The 27,151-nt window shown below is 40.6% G+C and overlaps 1 protein-coding gene across 2 annotated transcripts in view; it reads left to right on the forward strand.

The window, feature by feature from the left end:
- ARNT2 (aryl hydrocarbon receptor nuclear translocator 2) overlaps nt 1-27,151 on the forward strand; it is a 95,567-nt gene that overhangs the window by 20,050 nt on the left and 48,366 nt on the right. Inside the window, exons 2-6 of one of the 2 annotated variants that reach the window (XM_041469237.1) lie at nt 3,870-3,981; nt 9,658-9,705; nt 12,688-12,732; nt 15,264-15,477; nt 17,307-17,520. In XM_041469237.1, coding sequence (XP_041325171.1) covers nt 3,870-3,981; nt 9,658-9,705; nt 12,688-12,732; nt 15,264-15,477; nt 17,307-17,520 — 633 coding nt within the window. The remainder of the gene's footprint in view (nt 1-3,869; nt 3,982-9,657; nt 9,706-12,687; nt 12,733-15,263; nt 15,478-17,306; nt 17,521-27,151) is intronic. The other variant, XM_041469238.1, reaches the window with a different exon arrangement.

A 27,151-nucleotide genomic window follows, 5' to 3' on the forward strand; every position in this document is an offset into this window, starting at 1 on the left:
AAGAGAGCACCTCGTTTCCCAACTCTTGTTGCTGCTGAAACACTTCTGTGAGCATCACTGTTAATGTGTATCTAGACATGGGTTTAGATAAGCCTGAAAAAATTATCTTTATGATTGTTGATTCAGCATGTCTTTTTTGTTGTTGTTTTTGTTTGTTTGTTTTTTATATATATCTGTAACCAACTTGATGCTGCAGGTCTGGGCTTCCATACTAATTTATGTTCCAACAGAATGACTGAGATTGCCCGAAATTTATGTGACTCTAAAGAATTGTGAGCTACTCTTAAGAATTTCTTATGTTATTTTTTTTCTTTTGGTCTGTGTCTGATGCATGCTCCTTTTTTTTTTGTTTTGTTTCTGCTAATAGGCTCCTTGGGATGCTTCTCTACCACAGTATTTCTATCTGAGACTCCAGTTTATGAGTGCCATTTTTTCTTCTCTCTCTTGTTTTCTTTGCAGAGCATACATAGACAGGTAACTTCACAGATGTTTAGTCAGAGAAGTAGCTGATTGTTCCATCAGATCTTGCTTTTGGCTCTGTCTTCCCAGGTTGGCCCTTGTTTTTGAGATAACATGTCAATGTTTTTGCTTTTCTCGCCAGGCATATTTTATAAATGTAAAAATATCATCAAGATCTGCTTCTTTCTTACATTCTCATGAATGAGTAGAGCTGAAAGTAATTTGGAAAGCACTTCAGATCCATTCCTTCTTCTATCCATATGTTCTTCATATGGAAGCCTTCAGCTCTTGTGAGTTAAGTTCTTGCAGCCACGATCTATTGTTTACATTTCTGCACAGCCATCCAACTTGGATAGAGCTCCTGACTCCTGACCCAGCTGTCTGCAGGTCCCTTTGTCATCTCTGCCACTGGAGTCCTCCTGTAGTGCTCTGGTGTCGCTGTTGGTACTCCCAGGCAGTGTGTGAGGAGCTCCACTGCTGCCCTGCCTGAGTCAGCTTCAGGTGTTCTGTGCTCCATGGTGCTGTTCCCTCGGAGCTGCTTCTTTTGCTGTGTGGCTTGGAAGAGACCAAAGCCTCTTGGTTTCTCCATCAGCAGAACTTTTAATTCTGTTGTGTCAGGAGAGAGAGCCTGGAAAGCTGATTGCTTTTCTCAGCAGCGTATGTGCAGCTCGAGCACCTCACGAGAGCTGCAGTAGCTCACACCGTGGGTGATGTCTCTGACATGGGAAGCTCTGAAATGGAAGGGTAAGTTGGGTGTCTTACACACTGATACATGTGCAGATCTGCCACATCTTCTCCACAGTGCTGCAGAATGGAAAGTCTTGTGATGAAGGGCCTGAGCCTTTCCTCCCTCTTAGCTGAGTTTTCATGTGGATGAGTGTCAATGTGTCCCCTGATGATTTTTTTTTTTTTCTTATTGTGCTCATATCTTGGAAATTGAAATTTTTGAAGACCTCTTTCTAGAGCACAATGAGCTTGTTTTCATTCTCCCAGGACTGTGAAGACATATCTGAAGGCTGATTTGTCTAAGAAGTTACTTTCTGTCTTTGATTGCACTGTCTTTGATGTGCAATTCTGTAGAATCAAGATATCTACACAGTAGTTCTTTAGCTTATACCATGATAGATGATCTTTTGTTGTAAAATGTTTTCTTTCATGTATTTTTGGACACTGGCATAACTGAACTTCTGGTTTGGCCATTCCTTTTACCTTTTTTTCCCTTTTTTATAAAAAATACACGGTTCTGGTTGTGCCTCCTACTTGAATCTTGATGGCTGCCCTTGCCCTGCCATATTTTCATACATGTAAGGCTGAAAATAAGTGCAGAAAAACAATCCATTCTGCCTGTCCACAGCCACCTAAATTGGACAATGATCACAACTATCTGTCTAGGTTTCCCTGACTTCTCAGGGGTGAGAGCAAGGGCTCTGCAGAAAGAGGTTTGCTCAACCTCTTTAGAATGCACCTCTAAGCATGGAATGCATAAAGGCGAGCAAGGGGGCTTTGTTTCCTTTTTTTGGTGAGCTGTTAAATTACCTTAAACAATTACTTTTGGCTTTTGGATACAACCCTTGGTGTGTTTTTTCATCATCTTTGGTTTCTGTTGAGGAAAATGAGGTTACAAGAGTTCCTCATCGCAGTACAGTATTGTTCCTGCTCTTAAAATATTGCTCAGAGATCATCTGAAATTGTCCTACAGTTACTACTTTAAAAAAATCTGATCTCCTTGATGATCTATACTGAAATGTGTTTCTGAGTGACGGGGACACTTTGCAGGTAGATTTATTGTGGTTTTTACCATCTGCTTTAATAAACGAGTGAGCAGAGCATTTCAGAATGACCTTCGGTTCTACCCCTGAGAGATGAGTTTGAATGTTCTGAGTGAATTATGGGCATTAGACAGCTAAGGGTACTTATTCTGGAAATAGTGATTTACCAGTTGTTTGCATGCTGATGCTTTTATTTGTCTGGAGATATGCTAATGTGCATAAATGTTGTGTTTCCACATAGCTGCAGCTTTAGCCACTGTGGAACTTTCTGTGATGTGGGGGCATAGGCAGCAGTCTCATTGTTTGGCCTTGCAGACTTTGTTAAAAAATATTGGATTGCTCTGTTGCTTTTTAGTTGAAAAGGAGTTAATAAAACTAAATGTACTAGAAGAAATCCATGAAATCAGTGAACAGATAAAATGTTATTATTTGAAATGCATAATGTTGTATAATGGATGTGTATAAAGTGTGGCAGAGATGGAAGTGCTCTCCAGACAGAATGAAAGAACATGGATTCCTGTTTCCATAATTGAAGTTATTTCATACTTATCTGTTGGGAAAAAATAGCAGGATTTTTTAAACAGATTTGCTTTCCATTAGTAATTATATTTAGCTGTAGCTCCAGATACCTTGCCAAGTTGGTTTTTTTTTTTAAAGTTGGAAAGAAGATGCATTTTCTTTCAAGATAATTAAATGTTTTGACTGTAGATTTTTCCTCCAGAGTGAATAAAGTATATGTGCATTAGAAAAAAAGTTTTAATTGCTCATATAGTTTATAAGAGTTATACAGAGGAAAAACATTCTTAATCCCATGCTTAATAATGGAATAGGAGAAAAGGGTCTAAATATGTTATATTCCACTTTTCTTTTTTGAAGTGTAATGAATTGTTATTAATAGACTTTAGAAGTACTTGCCATTAGTGGTCTGAAAACCATTGCATAAGGTGAACTTTTGCAGTTTCTCACATCAGAGTTTTGTGGTTTGATTAAACCTGTGGCTATACCTCAAGCCCTGGCAGAGAGACGAATATCAGCCTGGATTTTGGGCTCAGTTCTGCTCTGCAAGACACCACACAGAAATGCAGGAAGCCTTTGAACTCTTCCAAGTTCAGTCTGGCCCTCTGAATGCCTCCAGAATATAAATAATAAAAACCAGTATCACTTGATAATTCAGCTCTGCTCTCAACTCTTGGCCTCTCTGGCAAACTGAGTTTTTGAACTTTTATTTTTCTTCGTAGCCTGGTACCATGATCCACAGCTTCATTTGCCTTGGGGATTCAGCTCTGCATTTCTGTAAAAGGCACTTAAACTGTTGTAGAAGGTTGTTTGCCTTCATCTGTCAGCCTCTTTGAGACTTAAAATGAGAACCATTTGTCAGTGGAATACAGAGATACCTACCTGCAATTCTCTCTGTCTCCCAGGCACTATAATGTCTGTTGACCTAGCTGGGCTTTTTGAAAATGATCTGTGAATCTACTGGGTTTTAGTAGGAGAGCTTTAGTTTTTCTTAGAAATAAAAAGGAAAGCTTTCTTTCTTTGTTTTTGGAAGGGCCTGTCTCTAATGTTATCAGCAGAGGTTTCTCGTTGAAGGTAATGGATTAAGGGATTTTCCCCACCTCTTCCCCCATCTCTGCCTTACAGAAATGGCATCAGATATTCCTGGCTCGGTGGCCTTGCCAGTGGCTCCCATGGCGAGTGGACAAGTGAGGATGGCAGGATCCATGCCTTCCAGAGGAGGAAAGCGTCGCTCTGGGTAAGCCATCTCCTTTTTTTTCAGGTCTGAAACTGGAAATTACTTGTATTAGAAAACTCAAAATGCACCTGAATACATGTGTGTGTTTATTATGTAATGTTATATTTATGTAAGCTTCATTATGACATTAGTCACTGATGTTTTGTTTTTCTCTTCAATGCATCTGTTCTTCCTGCAAGATCAAACTTGCTGATAAGCATATGGCTTGTTGTTTTGCTTGTTTCAAAAGATTTTCAGGTTTGGCAAAGCATCCAGAAAGGAGTTTGGATCCTGTGGCTGTTGTAGATATAATGAATGTGTATTGCCTATATCTGTTTCATCTCACAGTGATTTATCAAATGAAAAAAGGTAGCAAGATTGCAAATGAGGACTTACTCAACTTCATCTGAAAGTTACACTTGGAAGCCCTTAAAGAGAGGCCTGTTAAAGATATTTTCTTTATAGTTCCAGGTACAGAAATAGCATGAGAGCTTACTCTTCAGAGACCGTGGACAGCGATATTCTAGGTCTCACTGGAAGCAGTGCAGTCTTCTTCTGGGAGCAGGGCCTGAATCAAATTCAGCCCTTAGCTTGAGGGCTCTGCTAAAGAGGAAAATTTGTTTTATCTAGGGTCAGAGGCTGATGTGGTGTAGGGGAAGTTGCCCACATCAGATTGCTCTGTGGCAACTCATAGTAATTCTCTGTTAGGAGAAAAGTGTAGCAAGAGCTTGAGAACAGAAAACTACTCTCTACTGTTAAAAACTCCCTCCTCTTTTATCAAAAGTTGATCACAAGTAGTAGTGATCTTTCGATGATGCTTTCTCAGAGATTACTGGTCTGAGAGTCTCTTCAAAAGATACTGATTAGTCTTATAGTTAGTCCTAAATCAGGCAGTGGTGGGGCTTAACAGGATCAACAGTGTGAGTGAAATCTTCACTGGCGAACACCTAAGGATGACATTATTCCTTGCAGGAGCTGCTCTAGGGATTGTTCACCAAGGTATGTTGCCAGTTTTGTGCGTCTGCTCCAGTAACACTGCTGGAGTGTCAATCTTGGAGTGAATTAACCAGGGGGAACGTTGACCTTGCCTCAAACGCAGAGCAAGGTTGGTGTGATGTGAACACTCTGGATGGTTGTTCTGAGGGCTGTTCCTTTGGACAGAGCAGTTTGAATATCTCCCCCCACTGAGTGCCCTTCTTATGCTGAGCTAACTGTATGAAATTGGTTTGAGAAACTCCTAAAATCTGTCTTTGACAGGCATCACATTTTTATTTTCCAGCTGCTCAATGAGAAAACCTTTTTAAACTTGCACTCAAAAGAAAAGACAAAGCATTAACATCTTTTCATTGCTACCTAACATAGATAAGGTTTTGTACTTGAGTTGCAGGATATTTGATGTCTTTTTCGATCAAAAAGCATGTCAACTCTGAATATCAGTTTGAAATTTACTGTTGCCACGGTTTGATGCTGCCGACTGTGAAATATTCTGATATTAAATACTGATTGGATACTAATTGAAATGCTTTAACTGTTGCATTTTAAGTATTGTCATCTATTTGTGAGAAGGTGAAGTGAGGGGAGGGTGGGAGGAACATAAAATCAAATTATTTTAAATGTCTTTAACATGTTAATTCAGTGAGTAAATTAGTATAGATTCACTTTTATACCTGGATCATGGTATTTCATCTGTGCACCATAGCTCTGAGCTAATTGCCTTTCTCCAAGCTTGAGCTGAGAGTGCTTTTTTTTTATTATTATTATTTTTATAATTTTTTTTTTTAATGTTCGCTCTTTGTATATTCAGACCTTGAGGGAAAGAATGCCTGCTGTGTCTTAATTCCTCTGAGCTTCTCTTTGTACAAAGTTGCAACTAACACTTGATCCTTTCACTGCTGTTCTGGTGGTACATCTTTGTACACCTCAGTCCTTGGGCATTTTAGGAGTGTTCTGTGTCAAACATAAAGGAGTGGAGCTGGTGTACACAGCCATCTTTCCCAGATTTGGTTATCTCTGAAAATTGTTTCTTTTTTCATAATTGCTGAGGCAAGCTGGCAGAATAATTGCTGTGTGGACTTGAATGTAGATCAGTTTAAACTCATTGGCTGTCCTGGAGATGTTTCTGCCGTGTCGGCATTTGGCTTCATTGACAGCTTGGAAAAATATTTTTCCTTTCTATAAATTACACCAACTACTTCACAGAAAAAAGTGACAGCATAACATAATGCAGTGCAGTGGTCAATGACTATCTTAGATTAATGCACCCTCACTTCTTTATTTAATGAGGTTTTAATTCAGGCTTTGCTCTATCAGAGGATAAGAGGCTCTTTTACCTTCCTGGGCTCTCTGTACTTGGGCAGGGAGGGTTGGGGGTTATTTTTATGAATTGGTTTCAGTTGCATTGGTTTTGTTTTGGTTCATGGTGTAGTCTTGCCTTTTCTCGGAACCAGAACTATCAAAATCTGGGGAAAAGAGACCTCACTTCACCATTCGGCCCCTCAATATTGTGCTGAATAAAAGGCTGTAATACAGATCCCCATCTGCTTCTCAGCTGCATTTGCTCCTGACCATTCCTGCCTGCCCTCTTCCTACACTGTGTAATCATGGCAAGCATCTTTTGACATTTCTTGGGAATTTTACATAGTAATTTTGTTGCAGTGTTGAAATCCTCTTGCAGGTCAATTTTTTTAACCTCTGCAGGTCCACCTTGTTTGGAGGCATTTTGGTTTGTTGGGGTTTTTTTATGAAAATGTTTCTAATTGAGAATAATTAATTTTTTGAAGTATTTTTATTACTGTATTTATGGTAGCCACACATCTTCTAAGGAAAATACATTTTAATAAGTACCTCATGCATCAGGCCTTTTCACGATTGATGTGAACAGTATGAAAGAGGAAAACAAGATTTATGCTGTCTCTTCAAAACAAAAGAGCATAGTGCAGCTCTTTTTTAAAGCATCTTTTTAATGGGAATTTTAAATGAAGATAAAAGATAGTCTTTCTGAATCTTCTGAAGTGATGTCATTTGTCTTCTGGGAGGCTGCTTCTACTGTTTTGCTAATGTGCAGTATATTCTATCTAAACAGAAGATCTTATCTGTCAGGATATGAGGAGGTTGATGGAATATTATTTTTACTTGTTCTGCTGTGTTCTACTAAAGGTTACAACTGATTCACTGCCTTTCCTTCTGCCTTGCTGTAAAGCAGACACAGTGGATCAGGCAGGACACTGGAATCAATGACTTTATATCTGAGGGGTTTTTTTAATGTTTCAAAGGGTTTTTCATTTTGCACAGTGAAATTAGGAAATGTGTTATTAACAAAGATGGACCAGAGATACATTTGCTGTTGCATTTTTTTAAAGTGTTGATATTTTAAATGAAATTTATGTTCAATTTTCGTGTGAAATAAAGGGGTTTGGGTAGTTTAACAAAGCAAAGGCATTATTTAAAGACTTAGTCTGGTGCAGACTGATGTTATACCTTATGCATTCAGATTCTGCTGTGATGAGCCCACTGTAAATGTGGGAGGTGTTACCTAAGGACATTAACCCATCAAGAATCTCCTAAAGGAAGAAGCTGATATCCAACCATCTAAATAAATAGGTGTGTTAGTTGCCCTTATTCCCTCAGAGGTGGTGATACAGTGCAGGCAGCAGGATGAAGCCTTAAACTGTTATCATCATCTCTAATTCCCTGCATTGTATTCCAGTAATAATAAACTAGATTAAATGCAGTACAGCTAATACATGATTTTGGGGAAAACCCATCCCTTAGCACTCAGCTGGAGTATTTGGCTGGAATCTAAATAAATCATAGAATCATATCCACCAAGGTGTGTGATCTCAGTGTACTGGAGAGGAAGGAAAAGAGTAACAAAATTAATCTGTCCCAGATTAAAGCAGTGTCTCATATAATCCCTGAAGAAAAGGCTTTCCCCCATAGGTGTATAACTTTTTACAAAAAAAATTAGCAGCCCTTTCCCCCCAGTCTGGAACTGTGTTTCTCTCAGATGTGTTTTAGCTGCCAGTGAGACCAAGTAAGGGTGTGATGCTTTTGTGAGTGGCTTCAGGTGAAGCCATCCCAGTGCTGCCCTCCACTTGTAAACAAACAGCTCTCCTTAACATTGACTTCTGCATTTTCAGTGCAGGTAGAAATACTCCAAATAACTGGGAAGGTTTTTCTGGAATGTCACATTATTACACGTGGGGAGGAAGCAGGTAGGTGGGAGGAGTCCCCGGGCTATAGCACATCTGTAAATGGTAAATTTCTGGGAGTGCTGCAGGTCCGGGGGGATTCAGGCTGCTGGTGGCAGCCCTGAAGCCACATTTGGGGTGCCAGCAGCAGCTGGGTCCTGGCTTAGCTGCAGCCCTGTGGCAGAGGTGAGGCCACTGGCCACTGGGGGTCGGTGCTGTTCTGCAGGAGGCAGCTGGGATCACGGACCTTGGAACCGGATTTGGTGGTAATTAGGTGAGCAGAGATGTGATTTATAGAGAAAACGATGATTGCATCAAAGCTAAGCAAGTTAAATACACAGCTTTTCTTAAAGCTCTTTGGGGAAAATGGTTTTCTCTTTGCTTGCTCCAGAAATGAATAATCACTGTTACCATCTGGAAAATATTATTGTAACTTTTCTAGTGCCATGTCCAATTCCTGTGCTGACTTGCTGCCCTCATTCCAGTTGTATGGAGGTTGCTGTGACTCAGACACATCTTTTATGGCCCAGTCTGTCTTGGTTGTCAGAATTTAAGAAGGAAGAATTTAGAGGAATTTAGGAAGGCAGTGCCTGACTGGCACTTCTGCTTCTCTGTGCTGATGTAGTTTTAGAGACTGTTTTTGCATCTTTGTTCCCGCACTCTGGACATACAAACCTCAGTTTGTCATTGGTAGGAATAATTTTAATACTGACATAAATATCATCGTCACTTTGAAGAGTTTTTTCCCTTAATAGGACTTATACCTGTTAATATGAACAGTGTTAGAGACATGGAATCTGCAGTCGTATGAAGTTTTACTACACTGAAAGGCTGGAAAGCTTAGAATGTTAAAGAAATCTGAGAAAATGTTTGCAAAACAAAACTATCATTTCCTATCTACACAAATTAAAAGTGATCAAGGTCTGTATATCATACTAATGCATTTTTATTAAAATAAATACACTAATACAGTAACTGTATTTGATAGTTTTATATCAGCTTGACTGTCTAATGGCAGAGTAACATCCTTATATTTGGGGATATAAATATTTATCCTCTTTTTGTAGGTATACAAGTGTCTAAAAATGCTTTGTAAATTATACTGTTGTATAACTTTGTAGTGATAATACCTGTGATACAATCACACTGCCTAATACAGGAATCTAATTTAGATGTCTAAATTAGGAAGATAATCTTCCAAGTCTGTCTGTGTAAGAAGTGAAGAAAGAGTTCCTGCTTTTTGTGGCTCCCTGGAGGAGCCAAACTGGCAGGCTGGGATTTGGCCCAAGGAGGAACTCAGCTCTTCCACAGCCTTGAGAAGGTCTGGGACATAAATCAGCTGATGAACTGCTCCTAGGCCTGGAGGGGATGAGCAAGGCTGGAATCCTCAGTCGTTAACACCTCTAGGCAAAACACAAATCTTACAACACTGAGAACAGCTGGCTTGAATGTTCATGCCACCATTGCCAACGCCTTGATTGCTGATTTGGAAATCTTGCTTTTACAGAATGGACTTTGATGATGAAGATGGGGAGGGGCCCAGCAAATTTTCAAGGTGAGCATTTACAAAAGAGTTGGCCAAATCACTGATTTCTCTCAGTGGGGAAAGACAGCTGTCTCATTACTGATGCTTGAAAAATCAGTATAAATATGTATGAAGAACTTGCCAACTACTTGACCCAAATACTAGTTACTCTTTTTATCAGCTCCCTCTGAAAATTAGGCATTCTGGCAGAAACCTGCCTAATGTAGTTATTGGCTTATAAAGCTGACAGTGTGTGTGTGTCACAGTTTCACTCTGCAGCTATATCAAATGAGAAAACTTGTGATTTTTGCCTTATTATTTCAACTGCTGTAGATGAACTTTGGTTATTTGACATTGCTGAAGTTGTCTTTTGGCCACTGAAAATGAAATCTCATTTCTAATTTATTTCAGGTGTTAATTACTTGTTAAGACAATTTGACAGAGGTGGATTGTTTTTTTAAAGTTAGTGAGCTTTACATTATGTACCATTAGGTGTAACTGAATAGTAAAAATTGACAAAAAAATGTTAATTAACATGGGATGTTCAAAGCTAGAAATAAACAGTAAAGCCTCATTGCCATTTTTTTTTCACTTTTCCTTTTTTCTTTTCCTGGTCACACTGTTTGCATTTTTTCATTAGAAACCAAGCAGCTGCAGTGAGGGGTGTAGGTACTTTGAGGCCTGTGGGTAACTGCTGATTATCCAAATTGTAATTGCAGCTCTGTATCAGCAGCCATGTTGAAGCACAGCTGTCACTGTAGGGTTTAACAGGGTCATTCCAGTCTGAAAGACAAGTGTGCTGAAGATCCACTGTGACACCATATCATCATTTATTGCACAAGACCAGCAGCACTCCTGTTTGGTTGATGTCATTTACAGAACCAGTCCCTGGTGTTAAAACTGGTGATTTGAGGGCTTAGTCCTAATGTTTCCTGGAAGACACATGTTAAGGGAACAAGATTTGTGATGAATGGGACCTGATTTGTGCCTGCACGAGCAGCAGGGTTTCTGGGCACACTGATACACATGTGTTGGTCCTTTCCCATTCTGGTTTTGTCCTTTCAAAATTTGCTGGTGGGTTGAGCCAATAATTCCATTGCTTTTAATGGGGAGGCATGCTGTGCTGTGCTTAGACTGAGTTGATTTTAGGTGTCAGATCAAAATCTGATATTTAAATCTTAAATGCTGTATAGACCCCAGATTATTCTGTTTTTAGAGAGTACAGAAAAACCATGCAGGCACACCCGGGGCTATGTTCAGACATCCTCTTCTAGTTGTTCCCTTCTCCAGATTGCTCACAGACTTACTCCTAGCTTGTTTCAGTCAAAATTATTTAGTTGTCAAAGAGCTGCTGTTTAAATGTTGATATTAACTCAGCTGCCTTTGACTGAAGTGCCTGAAGGAGCACATGTGCAGAGGTCAGCTGGGAGGGAAAAACCAGTATTTGGAGGCAATAACATCTTCAGTTATTGCAGAGAAGGATGAGTAGCCAAGGCCCAGGCTGGTGGTGTTAGCACAGTGCTCCATGGCAGGTGACAAACTCTGCTTCTCAGGGCTTCCAGCTCAGCCCAGGTATCCCTGCATGACACCTCATCCTCACACAGAGCCTGTGCATGTGCTTCCCCTGTCATGTGCCCATTCCTCATTGAATTGGTCTTTTTGCTGAAAATTACTCAGCCTCAGTCTGTTCTCTGGGCGGAGTCAAGGGGAGTAAAGTGGTGTTGTCACTTGAATGTTCTGAGGGTGCTGGTGTTGAACACAGCATAAAGAAATACAGCTCAAGGCTTGCTTAAGTGTTGTCTTCATTGTTTGAATGAGGAACTTGCATAGGTGGATCCCTTAAAATTAGTTTTAATTCATTTCAGACAGAAAAAAAGAAAAAGTTCATTATTGATTTTTTAGAAGAGAAAAGCATGCTTATTAGGCTGTATTACTTTCTAAGCTAATGTATGGGACCTTCATAGGCTGTCTGTTGTTACAAATTACATCGTTTTTGAAAGTGTAATTTTAATACAAAACCTCATTTAACTGTTCTTGAGCAGTTATAGTCTTCACTTCTAGAAAAGCCATTACCTTGTTTTTGTGTTTTCCAAAACATATATTTTGTGGTTTGGAACTAGCAGTTTTGTTTCAAACAAATGAGTCTTTCCATAACTAGCAAAATCCAATTTCAAATGATTAGTGTGTTTTTTAGGAAAGAGAAGGAGGAGCAGCCTGTCATTTTTTATTGAAATGTCACATTGCTGCCTGACTTTGGGACAATGCTTTAGAAACAGTGAAGCTTTAGTCCCACAGGACCAAAGTCTCATTGGTCTGGATTTCCTCCATAAAGGTACTGCTCAAACACCGCACATACCTGCCTGGGCATCCAACTTCTGTTGATTTGAGTAGGAATGAGGTACCTGTTTACTTCTAGGGAATTAAGCCAGTTTAAATTTCACTTCTATTTACCCAGCAGTTTCACCTGCCTTTCTGCCTTTTACCAGTCTCCAGGACAGTCAGTACAGTGTCTCTTTCCAGAACTTTTTCCTCAAGGCTCCCTTACATAAGGCATCACCCTTCAGCCGTGTCTCTGCCCTCCTGTGTTATCTGTAGACCATCAGTGCCCTCTGCTGAATGGAGGGAGCTGTGGTTGCAAGCTGGAACAGATACAGCCCGTTCACTTCCAGCACAGCATTGAATATTTCATGGCCTGCTGTGGATAAAAGCTCACTGGTGTTTTCTGTACTGGTGCTGCTTGTTAAGTTTCCCAAGAAATCAGTGTATGTCAAAGTGTTTGCTTAAATCCACTGAAATGTGTCTTTCTAGTTTTTTTAATATACAAATGAAGTTTCTGAATCGGCATGGCTTGGATCAGGCCCTGTGTTTTCTTTGCTTATCATTCTCATTCCCTTGTTTTTCTTGCTGTTATTTGTAATGGTTTGCAGTTGTGGATTTTTTTGCTTTCTGCTGTGTGTTGGCTATCATCCAATGCATAACCCCTGTTGATTGATGTACTATCTTTTGTTTTAGGTATGATGGTGATCAAATCACTGGTGATAAGGAAAAGTTTGCAAGGTAGGCGTGTCCTGTAGAGCTCCTCTGCTGAGAGAAAAGAGGGGGATGTTCGTGTCCAAAAAATCTCAGTACGTGTGCCTTAGCTTAGAGAGATGGTTATTCTGTTTTAGGTGGGATGATGATCAAAGTACTGCTGACTCAGAAGGGAAAGGTAGGAAAAAGGGAAGTCAGATATGGTTTGCCCCCATTTTTCTTTTATATGATGCTGTTCATACTGATCTTTTGGCTGTTCCAAAACTGCTTGAAGTCAGAAATACAAACCCATAGTGGTTTTGGATTGGCTCCCCTGTATCCCAAAATTTAATGTCCCTTCATAATTTCAGTATAAAAACAAAGTTGGACATGACAGAATTAGGACATCATTCTGTACACGGTTGTGAATGCCAGGGTTCCTAGGACACACATTTTAGAAGAGCATCTCAGCCCCTCTTTTTCTTTTAAGGCTTTAAATTTGAATTAGTTTCAGGAAACTTTTGGGGTATTGTCTGCTTGAACATTTCCACAGCCAGTAGATTAACATGCTACTACTTTCTAGCTTTTAAGATCATAAATGAAGTGGACTATTGGGATACTCTTTTTCTCTCAGGAAGTTTTACAGTCTCTTTGTTTAGTCTCTATTATGGTGGTTTTCAATGTCCAGAAGTACTAAAATACTTGAGTGGTAGACAATGTATGATGTACTTATAAGTGTGAAATGTATGTTGAATCTGTCTGTTCTTTGTCTCTCTCTCTTTTTTTCTTAACCACCGCTTCTGTGAAAATGCTGAACTTAGAGCAAGCTTTCATCATGTAAAAATGCTTTTATCTTCCCTGTGTCCATATTTATCTGCATGTACCAGCTGGCATGTACACACGTGTGCTCTGTGTACATGTGCACTGTCACACCAGCTGCGTGTATGACCCAACTCCCCCTGTTCCCTCCTACATCTGTGCAGACCCACACAAGGGCTGTTCCTCAGCCAGGTGAAATGAAAGGTTCACTATTACAGTCTCCTGGACAGTGATCTCAGGCAAGGCTTGGCTGTAATTTACTGAGCAGCCATGGGCTGTCATAGCTGGATTTTCTGCATATCACACAGTAAGCATAGGAATAATAACTCTGCATGTAGCCCTAACAAGTGTTGTTTCTGCAGACTGTGCCTCATGCGTGTAACACCTGTATGTGCAGGGGCAGGAAAAAGCAGGGCAAGCCCTTGCATTCCTCTATTTCAAGAAGCAGCATACAATTATTTCCTGCATTTTGAGAAAAGGCTTAATTCGTAAAGCATCCAAAAAGTGTGCCAAGCCTAGCTTCTGCTTTCATGGTCAGTCTTCATAGCAGTCAGCTCCAAAGAATGTTGCAGTTTCTTTTAATGTTGTGTTATCACATCAGTCAATGCTGGTGGACTCTCCAAGTGATCACCTCTCACATCTTGTTGGATCAGCCAGCGATCCCACAAGACAATGCCATGCACAGCTCATTGAAATCAGTGGAAGATGCTGCTTTGACAACTGAAGCATCATCTACCTGTCGTGTACTTGTATTTAGCTGCCACCTGACAGGTACAGTATGAGAAGAATAAGTGCTGGGCACTGAAGCATTCTAGGTCCATTTGGACCATTTCAGATGTATATATTGGTGTGATTCCTTAATGCTGATCAAGCAATGGTGATTTCCAGAATGGGAAAACGGAACTCTGATGTTTATTTCTGAAAGATTCTGGTGGGTGTCCATTTTGGGATTTCTCAAATTTGACTCACTGCCTCAGCCATATGATTCCTCTAAAGGATGAGAACATTGCAGCCTAGCCCAACTTGGGGCAGCATCAAGTACTGTCATTGTTGCTTCCCTGCTGTGCTAAATTGTCCCTGAACATAAATTCTGGTCTATGTCTGACAAGCCAGCTGTTTACTTGCTGTCTTTTGTACTTATTTTATTTATTTATTGGGAATTTTTTTTTGGTATGTACTGTTATCCCATATATGGTCCCAGTGATGCAGTCTGATCCTGCAGGCATATAGTGACTTCCTGCAGGGATGTGGGGTGTTCCAAACAGCATTGTTTGGGATCTGTGTTGTCACTGAGTGGGCTTTTTTCATAAGTCAGTGCTGATGTTTCCTGCTGACCTGATCCAGTTGTTAGTGAGAGGTTTCCTCTAAAGGACACCTTTTGTAAGCACCTGAGAGATGCATCACAGCAAATCTGGGAGTTTGACTGGAGTTGGCAGATGTTAGCTCCTCACATATTTCTACTTCATTTTTGTCCTTAAACCAAAGGAGATTAGACTGGTTAAGAGATTAAGGCCACAAGCCAATAAATAGAAATACAAGTTCTTTTCACAGCTATGGGCAAATCATATTTATCTGTCTGTGGCCTGGATTTTCTGTCTGTAAAGGAGGGATAACAGTGGTTGGCTTTGTAAAGCACTTTCCTCTCCTGGGGTGCAAACAGCAAAACAAGTGCGAAGTATTGTGATTCATTACCTCCAACTGAGATTCTTACACCGCTCACGTCTCTTTTCTGTTGCTTTGGTGTTTCTTTAAATGCTCAGGGAGAATCACAGTGAGATTGAGAGGCGCAGGAGAAACAAGATGACCCAGTACATCACCGAGCTGTCGGACATGGTGCCCACGTGCAGCGCCCTGGCTCGTAAGCCCGACAAGCTGACCATTCTTCGCATGGCTGTTTCCCACATGAAATCCATGAGGGGCACTGGAAACAAATCTACTGATGGAGCTTACAAGCCTTCCTTTCTTACAGAACAGGTAGAATTTACAAAAATATTGGTTATCCCTGAGAGGAGTAGAGCCTCAGCTTGATCCTTCACTATAGTGTAGCAGCTGGTAGCAGTTACATATCTAAGGTGTGAATACAGACAGTTTTTTTGTGGCTGTTTGGACTTGATCTTAACACTGACAGATCTTTATTTTTGGAGAAGCAAATTGGCATTCTTACCATTGAGACCTGTCCATCTGAAAAACAAGTCACTCAGTGCCTCACAGAAAGGAATTTTCACCTTCTGATCTGGGTTCTTCCCATCCTAACAGATTCTCTAAAATAAGTAAAAATGAGTCTGGAAAGACCTGCCTCTCTCTCTGGGAATTAGAGGAAGGTTGAAAACATCATTTAGTCTTAATGCTGGAGCTCCCAGCAGCTGAACTGGGCAGAGATGAATCCCATATCTACTGGCTGAGGTACTTAGTTGCATTTTTGATGGAAGAAGGAAGATGTACCCAGTGCTTGAAGGAAAACTGTGTTTACTGAGCACATTGAAAATTCCTACTACCTCCATTGTTTTCGAAGTCCTATGGGTGTAGTGTTCATTTTTGTGGTCTGAAGTGATTTAAGCACTTACACATGGAAGTTATGGCTGGAGGCAATACTTCTTTCTCTTAGATAAACAGCAGCTGCTGCTGACCTCTCAATGCTCACGACTGCTTATTCCAGCTCTCCTAGAGTGTGTTTCTGGAGGAACTGTGCCATTCTGCTGGTGGCACACCCTGGTCACTTCTTACTGCAATTTTTTCTTTTTTTAAATCTTGCAGAATTACAAAGTTTGCTTTCATCTTTTTTAATAATGTGCAAAACTGATTATACTGTCTCTCAGTATAGTGTGGCCAGTTGTGCTATTAGGTTTTTTGTTTAGTCAGTAATTCTGGATCAGTGTGCTTTCTCTATAACAAAGCAGCAGAAGCTGACAATCTGTTGAGTGTTTCTTGAGATGAGTTATCCATTTCTTAGTAGTTAGCCAGATTTTTATCCTCACCTTATCAGCTAATACCTACCACTGGCGCACTAACCCTGCTGAGCCGTCCTGCCTGGAATGGGGTTCTGTGTTTGACTTCCAGGTGCAGGATCTTAACAAGCTCTGGTGGTCACTGGAGCCACCAAAGGCTGTTCCAGCTTCTGTTGCAGGAACTGGAGTGGTAGTTGTCATCCTTTGCCATGACAGCTTTTCAAGCTCTGTTAAGGAAAGGGAATGTTTCTGGGTGATGCTGAGGCTTCATACTCACAGGCTGGAAAACCTCCAGAATCTTCTTGTGTAGTGGCTCAGGGCCCTTAATGGAAGAAGAGGCTGGAGATTCTTTCCTCATTCCCATTACACTTTCTGCCCTTTATCTGGTGACTGTTTAATTTACAAACAGAACTCATCCTGAGCAGGGCCAGGGAGAACCAAACTAGAAAGTCTTATTGCCTTCTTTCCAACTAAATTATTCAGAACTTTTAATTAAGGGATGAGTTTGCCATGAGTTAGAGCTGTTCATTTCCTCTGTTTGTATTCTGAAATATCTTTTTATTTTTTAATGGTAGATGCCTATCACAGATTGTACAGTGAGTATTAGTTGTTTATTTTCCTTAAGTGCATGGAGATCACCAGATGAAAGGCAGTAATGGAAAATAAAACGTTTGTTATTGAGATGAGCAATTTATGCCTTGCTGCAAGTTTGGTTGTATTGTTACATCAGTGAAAATTTCTGTCTCAGTTTTCATCAGCTACTAAGATCACAAGAAAACAATATTCTCTGACAGTGACAGACATAATATTTAATTCCCTTTCCTTGCTGGCATTCTAATCAAATCCTTTCTTTGGAAGGAACTGAAACACCTTATCCTGGAGGCTGCAGATGGGTTCCTGTTTGTAGTTGCAGCTGAGACGGGAAGAGTGATCTACGTGTCAGACTCTGTGACTCCTGTGCTGAACCAGCCCCAGTCAGAGTGGTTTGGCAGCACTCTGTACGAGCAGGTTCATCCAGATGATGTGGAAAAGCTGCGAGAGCAACTGTGTACATCTGAAAACTCCATGACAGGTCAGATATGGCTGATGGATGCTTCTGTGTGTTCAGGATCCCTGGAGAGCTTTTCCTGACATTCAGAGTGCCAGGTGTAAAAATCTGGTTAAAGTGAAACTCGGCTAGATTAAGCTGTGTTTTCTTGCAGGCAGTACAGTAATATAAATCTTCTGTTGAGTGACTGCATTTTGCTTCCTATTCATTGACTTCAGTCAAACCACCTTCATGTAGTTCAGCATTCAAACTCTGATTTGGAACCTGGATTGTTCTCAGGCGTGGTCTGGAAATGTAGATTGTTTTCATTTCATCCTCAATGAACTTACGACTTCTTTACAAGTATGTGTTTCTTTAGGCAGTGTTTAATTTGAAGTCAAAAATCATACTTTAGACTTTTCTATTTTCATACAAGTTCCTTGTGGTTTGCTAACTGGAATCTTGAGGGGAAAAAATCCAGTGTTTGGCAACTGAAAATATACTGGATTTTAATCATGAGGCTCCTGTGCAGTAGTGTAAGTTACCTGAAAGTTGATTACCTATCATGTTGCCTGTAAAACTAAACCATATTCATACCTACAACTCTGACTTTTACAGTTATTCATGCTCAAAGCTGCCAATAGGAAACTACCTTGTCTTTAATAGGATATGTATGTTAGAGCTGTGAAAATTAGCTAAATCCTGTTATAACTCAAACTTGGAAAGGAGGAAACTTCTCTTTTTAGTCTTCACATATTATGTTTATAGCTGAAGGAAAAAACGTAGGGGATTATATTTAAAAAACCCCTGATCCTTGCAGAAGTCATATAATTTCTCTTTGCTTTAGTAGTTAAGATTTCTGACCTGGTTTGCTGGAAGTTTTGTTGAGTTTCATAACTCAAAGGACAGCGATCCAGTTTTGAGTGAACCTGCACACTGTTTACAGCTTCCATGTCAAAATAGTGCCAAATTCATGATTTCCCGTGGTTTGAATGTGATGTGGTTTTGGCAGAGCTTTCGTGTATTCAAATGGGAAGCTCAAAGCAAAATTCTGTGGTGAAATTCCAGATGGATGGAAACCAAGTGAACAGTTAGGGGAACCTGTGCAGGGCAGAACAGCTGAGTTTCATACCACGAGACTTGCAAAAGAGCACAGCCTTTGTTTTTATTATGCAGCCTGTAATACATTTTAGCATACATACCATCTTGTCCAAGAAACAATTACTCCAGAGCCTCAGTGAACAGTAATGTTTTGACTTCCAGAAGTGCTCAGTTATGGGACTTAACCTGATCAAACTAGAGCTGGACTAGACAAATGCAGAGCACTTCTGAAAACCCGACTCTGTATTTTTTCCAACCTTAGCTATGAGCTTTTCTTCCACACTGAATTGATCTGTGGCCAGTGGAAAGAGAAGTTCAATAGTATTTATAGAGCTAAATCTTTTCCCTGCCTGAATCTTTTGGAGTTGTCAGATTGACACAGAAGGCCTGTAAATTTGGTGTACATGGACAGCTGAACATTTGCCCAGCATGAGGAAAGCAGGGCTGCCTGCTCAGCTTTTTGAGTACTGTTTTAAAGGTGTGGCTGGTAAAGTACAGTAATTTTGTTTACAAGTAGTTCTGTCAGTTTGTGGAGCATACAGACCACCAGAAAGTTCTAGATTTATTATTTTAAACTTGTATTTCCTCCACTCCACAAGGTACCGCTAAATAAGAGAAGCAGTCTTCTGTAAGTACTGTCATTCCAGCCTCAATTTGTTTATAAGCAGCAGGCACCATCACTCTTGCTCCTTTGAGATACCTTTCTAGGAGAAAGGTGATTCTAGAGTCCATTCAGCCAGTTACACTTCCCTTGCTGTAGCACAGCAGCTTTGAGAGCATATTGAGAGCAGCAGCTTTGTAACAAGTACTGAAAGAAATCTTGCAGGGACCTGAAATAATGTGTGTCGTAGTGACATTTTAAAAGATGTCAAGGAGGCAAATGCATTTCCTCTAATTTGGTGTTTATTAAACCAAGTTTTCCTTGGCTTTCCAAAGGCATGTTTCATGCAGAACAAAGGGCAATGTGGAGCTTGAAAGGGATGGAAACCACAAGCCAGCCAGCTGCATCCAGAGTGTTTTTTGCTCAAAGTGAAGTTCACTTCAGGCAGTAGGAATATCCTCATCTTGTAGTGACGTCTGGCTGTCGAGCACGGGATCTGCTTAGGGAAAAGATTTTCAAGTGAAAGTGTAACAGTATGTTATGATTTTTAATTTTGCTTTTTTCCTCATTTTCTCAGTGCTATAACCTCCCCCTTCAGCTCTTGAGCTGGGAAAGCAGTGACAGCATTTAGACTAAGGAGAAACTTCACTTGGCCTGCGGCAGATCCGAGCAGTGTCCTTTGGCTGTAATTCTCTTGTTACAAGTGCTGATCATTAGTGTGGTATTGCTGGGATTTTCCCAGCACCTCTTAGCAGTCCTGCTACCCAGAGATGCTGTTCCAGACCCTGAGAACTTGGGAGGCTGCCACTGCCAACGGGGAGAGACAGAGAACAAGCCAGTGGAGGAAGCAGGCTCCCGCTCACATTTCTGCCCCCAGGAATAAGGCTGGGACTGGGGCTGTGCTCACGTGAGCATTTCTTTGGCAGTCACACAGCTTATGCAATCCTCACCTCATTTCACCCTCTCCTCCTTTGGCATTTCTGTGGTACTTACATATGAGTCACATCAAGGGGTTGACCTGCTGAAAGCTAAACTAAGTTGAAACCCAAAGGTTTTGGTAGAGACAGTTCTTTGGCCCACCTGATCATGGGGTTTCTCAAACGCTTCTGAGTGCTGACACCAAGGAGAAGCAGGAAGTGAATAGTTAGGAGGAGACAGGACTTCAGGAGCTCTAAAATGTATGTCAAATTGAAGTGTCTGTTAACCATGGCTTCAACCATGTTGTGTGTTTGGGGAGTTAATTGCTTGCTCTTCCTTGAAATCTTAGGATATGGGGAAGGATGGATACTTTATATTTAATTTTGTGTCCTTGGAGATTTTATTCCCTGGAATTGGAACAATTGTCTGCCTGTTTATTGTGCATTAATTGCTAACACATTGCAGCAACAGAAAAGCTGAACTGTGAAGTGTATGAACAGTTAGAAATGATCTAGAAAAGAGCAGCTGAGCTGTGATGATGGCAAAAAATTGGGCTCCCAAGAAGTTTTTATGTGCGTCATGTGCATGATTAATCAGAATGGGGCAGATATTCAGAGTGATAATTCATTTTTGCTCTTTGTTCTTGAAAATCTGCAGATGTCAAAATAAATCACTTCAAATATGGATGAAGATCAGATCCCATGGGAGGATCCATTAGCAAAGACCTCTTTGAGCTCAGGGTGCACTGGTGGAACTTGGGGGATGTTGGGTTCAGGTGCAGGCTTGGTCCCAGTGCAAGTGAGAGCCTCTCAGTTGCAGACAGCAAATCTCTAATGGTACAGGGAACAAACAGAACTTAGATTTAAGTGTAGAGAAAAGCCACTTCTGAAGAATTCCTGTGCTACATTAGCTTTCAAAAAAAAAAAAGACTGAAAAAGTATTGTAGTAGATTGTCCTTCTGTTAAAATGCAGCATTCCTTTGCACGACTGATTTCTACAAATCTAATTCTCCATAAGTAGTTAATTAAATAATAGAGTGATGAGCACAGACACCTCTGTATGGTTGCCTGGAAATATTCCCAGTGATTCCATGATGTGTCTGAGATGTGCTTGTAAGGGCTGTAAGATCCCTGTTCCTGCACCCAGCATCTCCAGTGGTGCAAATGGGAAACACCCGGGTTTGTTATCCTCAATCCTGGGCTGCAGGCAGCACAGCACATGGAAATCAGTTACAACATCCCCCTTCAGCCTCAGCCTCTGTGCCTAGGTGAGGCAGAGAGGAGCATTTGCCATCCCACCCATGCCACAAAGGCTCCTCAGGACAGTTTGGTTCTCCAAGAGTCCTTGCAAACTGTTCCAGCTGAACAGTTAAGGGGTGCTAAAAGTGCAGAGCAGTGGCTGCAAGAAAATTATGAGAACCAGAACCTTTTCAGCTTTCATTTTCAAGTGATTTAAAAATGACTAAGTCACTTCACTTGCTAGCTGACAAATATTAGTTGAGGTTACTTCTGGACAGAACTTGTATGCCAAGTTTAGTCTTGGCAAGATCTTTTATTGCCATATTTTTTAAGTGCGACAAAGTAGAACTTTATGATGGAAATGGTGACTGACCACAGCAAAAGTTGAGCTGATAGGCGTCCCTTGAGAAGAAAAAAGCATTGTGTGACAATTTTCTGTGGTGTATATTATGGAAACATCACTCCATGCTATACAAGCATAGATTTGGACTGGGGAACCTGTCTCACAGAACCTTCTAATAACATGTTGTCTTGCAGTGATGATTTCAGCTTAGGCAGTTTCTGTCCAGCTGCAAACCCTTGTTACCAAGCAGTTTGTAGACACAGCCACAAAATCCAGATGTTGTAGATAGAGTCAATTTGTAAAAATTAGAAAACTGTTAGGCTCAAAAGAGGGAGGTGCCAGAGACCAGGAGCTCACCAATGGAGAGGCAGAGTAAGGCATTCCACAGCACTAACAGATGATAAATAACCATGTGAAAGAGAAAATTTGGGATAACTTTTCTCCTCAACACATAATCTTCCTGAAAATAAGTGCAGGATTTTTTGTGCTGTGAGCTGCCTTATTCTGCCATGTCTGTTTTCCAGCTCTGATTTCTGCGTGATCTTTCTTAGAAGGAAGAGGATGGTTCTCGTACTGACAGCCAGCCAAGTGAATGCAAATGTGTTTTGAACTCTGACTTTCCATGAATTATTTAGAACTCCAGCTGATACAGAGAAGAGCTGGATGAGACTCCTGTTTGGCTTCACATATAAAATTCTCCAAAGCAATTCAAAGACTGAGTTGAGCCACGACAAGAAACACAGTCCTGGCAAATACAATCCTGTTCTGCCTTAAACGTCATCATCAGTAATAGTAAAACTCACGTTTCATGGAATAGTAATATATTATCAAAAGAATGTATGGGTTGAGTTCTGCACTCTATTGGCAAACTGCTGTGTTACTTTCTCCACATCCACTTTAAAATTGGATCAACCTATTTATTAAAAAAAGGGGTGTAAAAATGTCTGTTGCAGGTATTTGTGCCAAAAGTTCTGTACCAAAAATATATTGTCAGAAGGTCTGTCTTTTGTAGACATTAAGATACTTGTCAAAGATTGATACTTTTGTACTCAGAGCTCTTAATGCTCCCTGGGAAAAAATGAAAATAAATAAAAAATCCCTTTTTTCAGAGAAGCATGTTTTTGCTGAGACAGTTGACTAAACAAGAAGCTGTTGTAGAGCTCCTTTGGGACTTTGTTGTGCAGCCTTCGGTTCTGAAGAGCACATTTGTTAGAGGTTTATGCATCAGAAAGGTATTCTGCGTGTGAAGGGCTGTTTCAACTGACAGCACTTGATTTCTTTATTTTTTTTTACTTCTGTCTGTGAGCTCTTTTAAGTACATGAACCCTGAAGAACCATCTGTCTCTGAAACGTGCCCAGCCCAGCAGATTAGGAAGTCAGAGAACAGAGAATTAAAACCAGATCCCAGCATTTTTGATTTTAACATCTTAGTACAGGGTGACTGACCTAGTAAGACAGTTGCCTCTGGGCAGGTAGGGAACGAGTTGTATAATATTTTGTTTATAGAGAGTTAATAGCTACTTGTGCTTTTTATCCCAGGATACAGCAGAAGTTTTCACTGAATGTGCACGAAGCATGACAACCTGTAGAGTGAAGACAAGCAGGCACCCAGTAAACAACACACAGCAGAGCTGGTGGGATGGAGAGGAGAGGAAGTTTCCATAGACATGATATGTCCTGAATTCTTTTATGTCTCTGCAGAACTGTCCAAGACTTGACTCAGTTTTTTATGGGATTTTCCACCCACCCACACATACCCACACAGCCCCCACTTTATTCCTTGGAGGGTTGGAGGCTGGAGACAGCTGTGTCAGGATTATTGTACCTGCAATGGAAGGTAACAGAGATTTCTGAAAATAGATGCTTCGACACTGTGGTTGACCTGAAAAAGAAGGAACAATTCTTGAAACATGTATAGAATGTATATGTGCGATTGATGTGAACAGCATATTTTGGGTTCCAGTCTGTTTTTACGGTAGAAAAAGCCCATTTTGGCAAGGCATCTTTTTGTCTTTTAAGTGTGAAATCTGGAAAGAGATTTGCCTTGTTGTTGACAACTACCAAATCATCATGTGATACCTGTTTTTCAGCAGTTATGTGGTCCCACTGGCATTGCTGAGAGTGAAGAGGATGTTTCAGATGTGAGACTTTCCATCCACACTAGCCCATTGCTGTGCTGTTGTTCCAGAGAAAAAGACCTGCCCATATTTTTGTGGACTGCTTGTTTTCATAGCAGGAAGGTCACAGTGCCGGCCAGAGATGGCCTTAGAACATGGGCAGTGCCAAGCACAGGGATTTGTGGATTTTCAGCTTTAGTCTGTTTAGCCTGCAGGATTTTTACCTGCAGGATGGAGGAAATGAATGTCCTGCTTCTTCCATTCCCATTCTGTTTGTAAATAAATGAATTAGGTCAGGAAACAAGAAACCTGTGACTATAGGGCATCCTAGAGTGCCATTCCTGCCCTTTGACACAGTGGACAGTAATACAGAAATAAGAAAAACAGTCAGCTCTCAAAAAATTGGTACTTTCAAATGAACATATTTTAAATGTATGGTACATTTAATCTCTCAGACATTCCAAGAGAATTTTGTTTTCCTTTGGTCTTTAGGACTGTTTCCGGGGGGTTGGGGGGGGAAAGAATCCTAAATGTTGGGAGAAGCCAACTATGTAGAAAGCAGTTCAAAAGCAACTCTTACACAAACACAGTGACCCGTGGTCTCCTCGCTGCTGACACATTCCATTTGGGTGGATAGTACTGGAAGAAAAACCAGTGATAATAAATTGCATTTTTTTTAAATTACTTTGGTAATTATAATGGTGGTTTAAAGAGGTCAGTACATGCTTTTACCAAAACAAGGAAACAACTTTAGCCTGGTACTCCTGAGACAAACTTACTACACCTGATTAGCATTAGGGAATGCTTTTAGGGTGAATTTTCAGGTGTTTGGACATGCACATGCAAGTGGGTTTTGTGGTTGCTGTTTCTAGTCAGTCTTCACCTTGAATTTCCCACTTGGAAGCTGCTGCATTCTTGGGTCTGTTATCACAGATGTTGGACTGGATCACTTTCACTTGCTGGGTTTCAAGGGTGGTGGGTACTTCTTTAATGTTCAATATTTGTTCAACCTCCTCTGTTTTGTTAAACACGATGAGATATATGGAGTTAGTGGGGGTTTCCCCCCTTTAAAAAATACTGGAGTTTTACAAATACCTGAACAACTTCCTTGGTTAACACATTGGCAATAAAACAGTCCAAGTGTGCCGGGAGGGTTTTGGCACTGGCAAACTTGAAACCCTCTCAGGTTCTTCAGTGCTTTGATAGCAACAGATGCTGGGAGATTGCAGCTTTAACATCTGCCTTGTGGAACAGGAGCTTTGACTGTTGTGTTGTCTCAGTGAAGTCAGTACAAGGCACTGAAATATTTTATTATTAGTGTTGAGATGTAGTAGCTGCCTAGGGAGGCGTGGGGAGGAGGGATGCCTTGTGTGAGGGATATTCCACCCATAAAATTGGTTCATCCCGTGCTGCTGTCATCTCTCTATCCTTAGCTGCTCTGTGGCAGCAAAGACTTCTTGGTCTTTGGTCCTTCCCTGGCCTCCCACCAGCTTGCTGAAACCACAGCTCCCACTGGCTCCTCTCTGATGCCCTGCTTGGAGCTGCATGGAGGGAAAAGCTTCCCATGTGGCAGCTCACAGCCAGGGTGGGAGCATGGCCCACGGGCAGAGTTCTTTAGTTTGATCTGTTTTATTGCAGTCCTGGGATGTGAACTTACGTCTTCAAACATTCTTCTTTCTATTTTCATAGTGTGGAGACTTTTGCATGTGGTTTTTAAGTGTCTGGTCTTCAAAAAGAGAATTAAAACCTATAATGGGTGTTTTGCCCCACATACCTTACTTAATTGAACTAAAGAAGTAGCCTGTAAAAACCACCAGACAGCATCCTTGAGCCTTTTTCTCCTCCCTCTCTTTCTCTTCTCATGTGTTTAAATTTAATTCTGTCCACAGCAATGTATCTTACAAGGTCATCTTGTGGTCATTATTTCCTCTAATGAACTATTCCATGGTGTGTCACCACAGCCAGATTTCAGACTATATTTACTAACAAAGCATAAATCCCAGTTACTTGAGTTTGATAATGAAGTACAAATAATATAGAATGCCAGGAGCTGAAGCTTTTTTGGCATGAGGGCTTTTCAGTAAAGCTTCTTGTTGAGCATCCAAGTGAAGCAAATAGGTTAGTTTAGAAGCTACTTACAACATTTGTGTATTGATTTGTTTTGCAGCTGTGAATGGTAAAAGAATAAATTACGTATTCCAGTGTTATTTTGGATGGCTGATCTGTCGTGGGAGAGTATCTGCTGATGGTGCTTTGGAGTTTCTGGGGTTTCCATCCCTTTTTCTAGAAAAAGTCCAACTGTCTTTTGAGGAGCTGTTTGTACAGGTGTTACTGGGATAGTTTTCTCCAGCTCAGTCTTTCCTTCAGGTACTTCTGATATTTGTCACAGAAGGGCTACCCCAACTGCTCAAATCATGGAGCCATGAACTTTGTCATAGGTGCTTGTTTTGGGAATGAAAACACCTGCACAGATCACAGATAGATGCTGTGTATTTATGTCTACAGATCTGTATGGGCTTCAATAAGCTGTTTTACTTAATATTCTGAATGTGCCCCATACTTTCATTTCATAACCATTCTTGAGAGTTCAAAATACATTTGGTTAAAGTGTTTTATGGGTTGGTTTTTTGAGGTTTTTTTTTGTGTGTTCTAACTTAACTTTCAACATATGTTTTGAATTATTTGCTCCAGTTTCAAGTCCACTTTTTCCAGGTCCATCAGCAAAGAGACTTGCATGTGATCTGCAACACTATCCCTTCAGATAGTCCTTGAAAATTAACTGAATAGCAAGGCTCAAAAGCTCACATAGTTTCCTTTTAAATTTAATTAAAATGATGCATATTTGCCCAACACTGTGGAGAATGACATGATGCAGGCTGGTTAGTCAAACATGAAGGCAGGCACAGCAGGGACCTTTCAGCCTCGTGAGCTTTTGTAATAACAAGTTGTATTAAGCAAACAACTGTGTAACATGAGGGGTTTCTTATTGAAAAACAAGAGAGGGTGGGAAAGCTTTTCAATTTCCCCCTTGTGGGTCAGTGTCTCCAGTTGGTAAGTAGGGAACAGACAGATATTTAAAAATAGGTGCATTTCAGTTGCATTACTTATTTTTTATTTTTTTAAACTTTGCTGTTGATTGGATCAACTCTTCATTCTATTGTAGGGATGTCATAACTTGACTCTAATGCTTATACAACGCCTTTTGCAATTAGATGATGTAAACCTTAACATATTTAGAGAGCTTCAAATAATCCCCCTGAGAAGCTAGGCTAGTGAGGAGAGTGAGCTTTGATGGTTTATATTTATAACCATGGAATAGTTTTGCTTGGAAAGGACCCTTAAGTCTCATTCCACGCTC

This window comes from Pyrgilauda ruficollis, unplaced genomic scaffold (genome assembly GCF_017590135.1).
Source record: "Pyrgilauda ruficollis isolate IOZ18807 unplaced genomic scaffold, ASM1759013v1 scaffold23, whole genome shotgun sequence".
NCBI classification, from domain to species: Eukaryota; Metazoa; Chordata; class Aves; order Passeriformes; family Passeridae; genus Pyrgilauda; species Pyrgilauda ruficollis.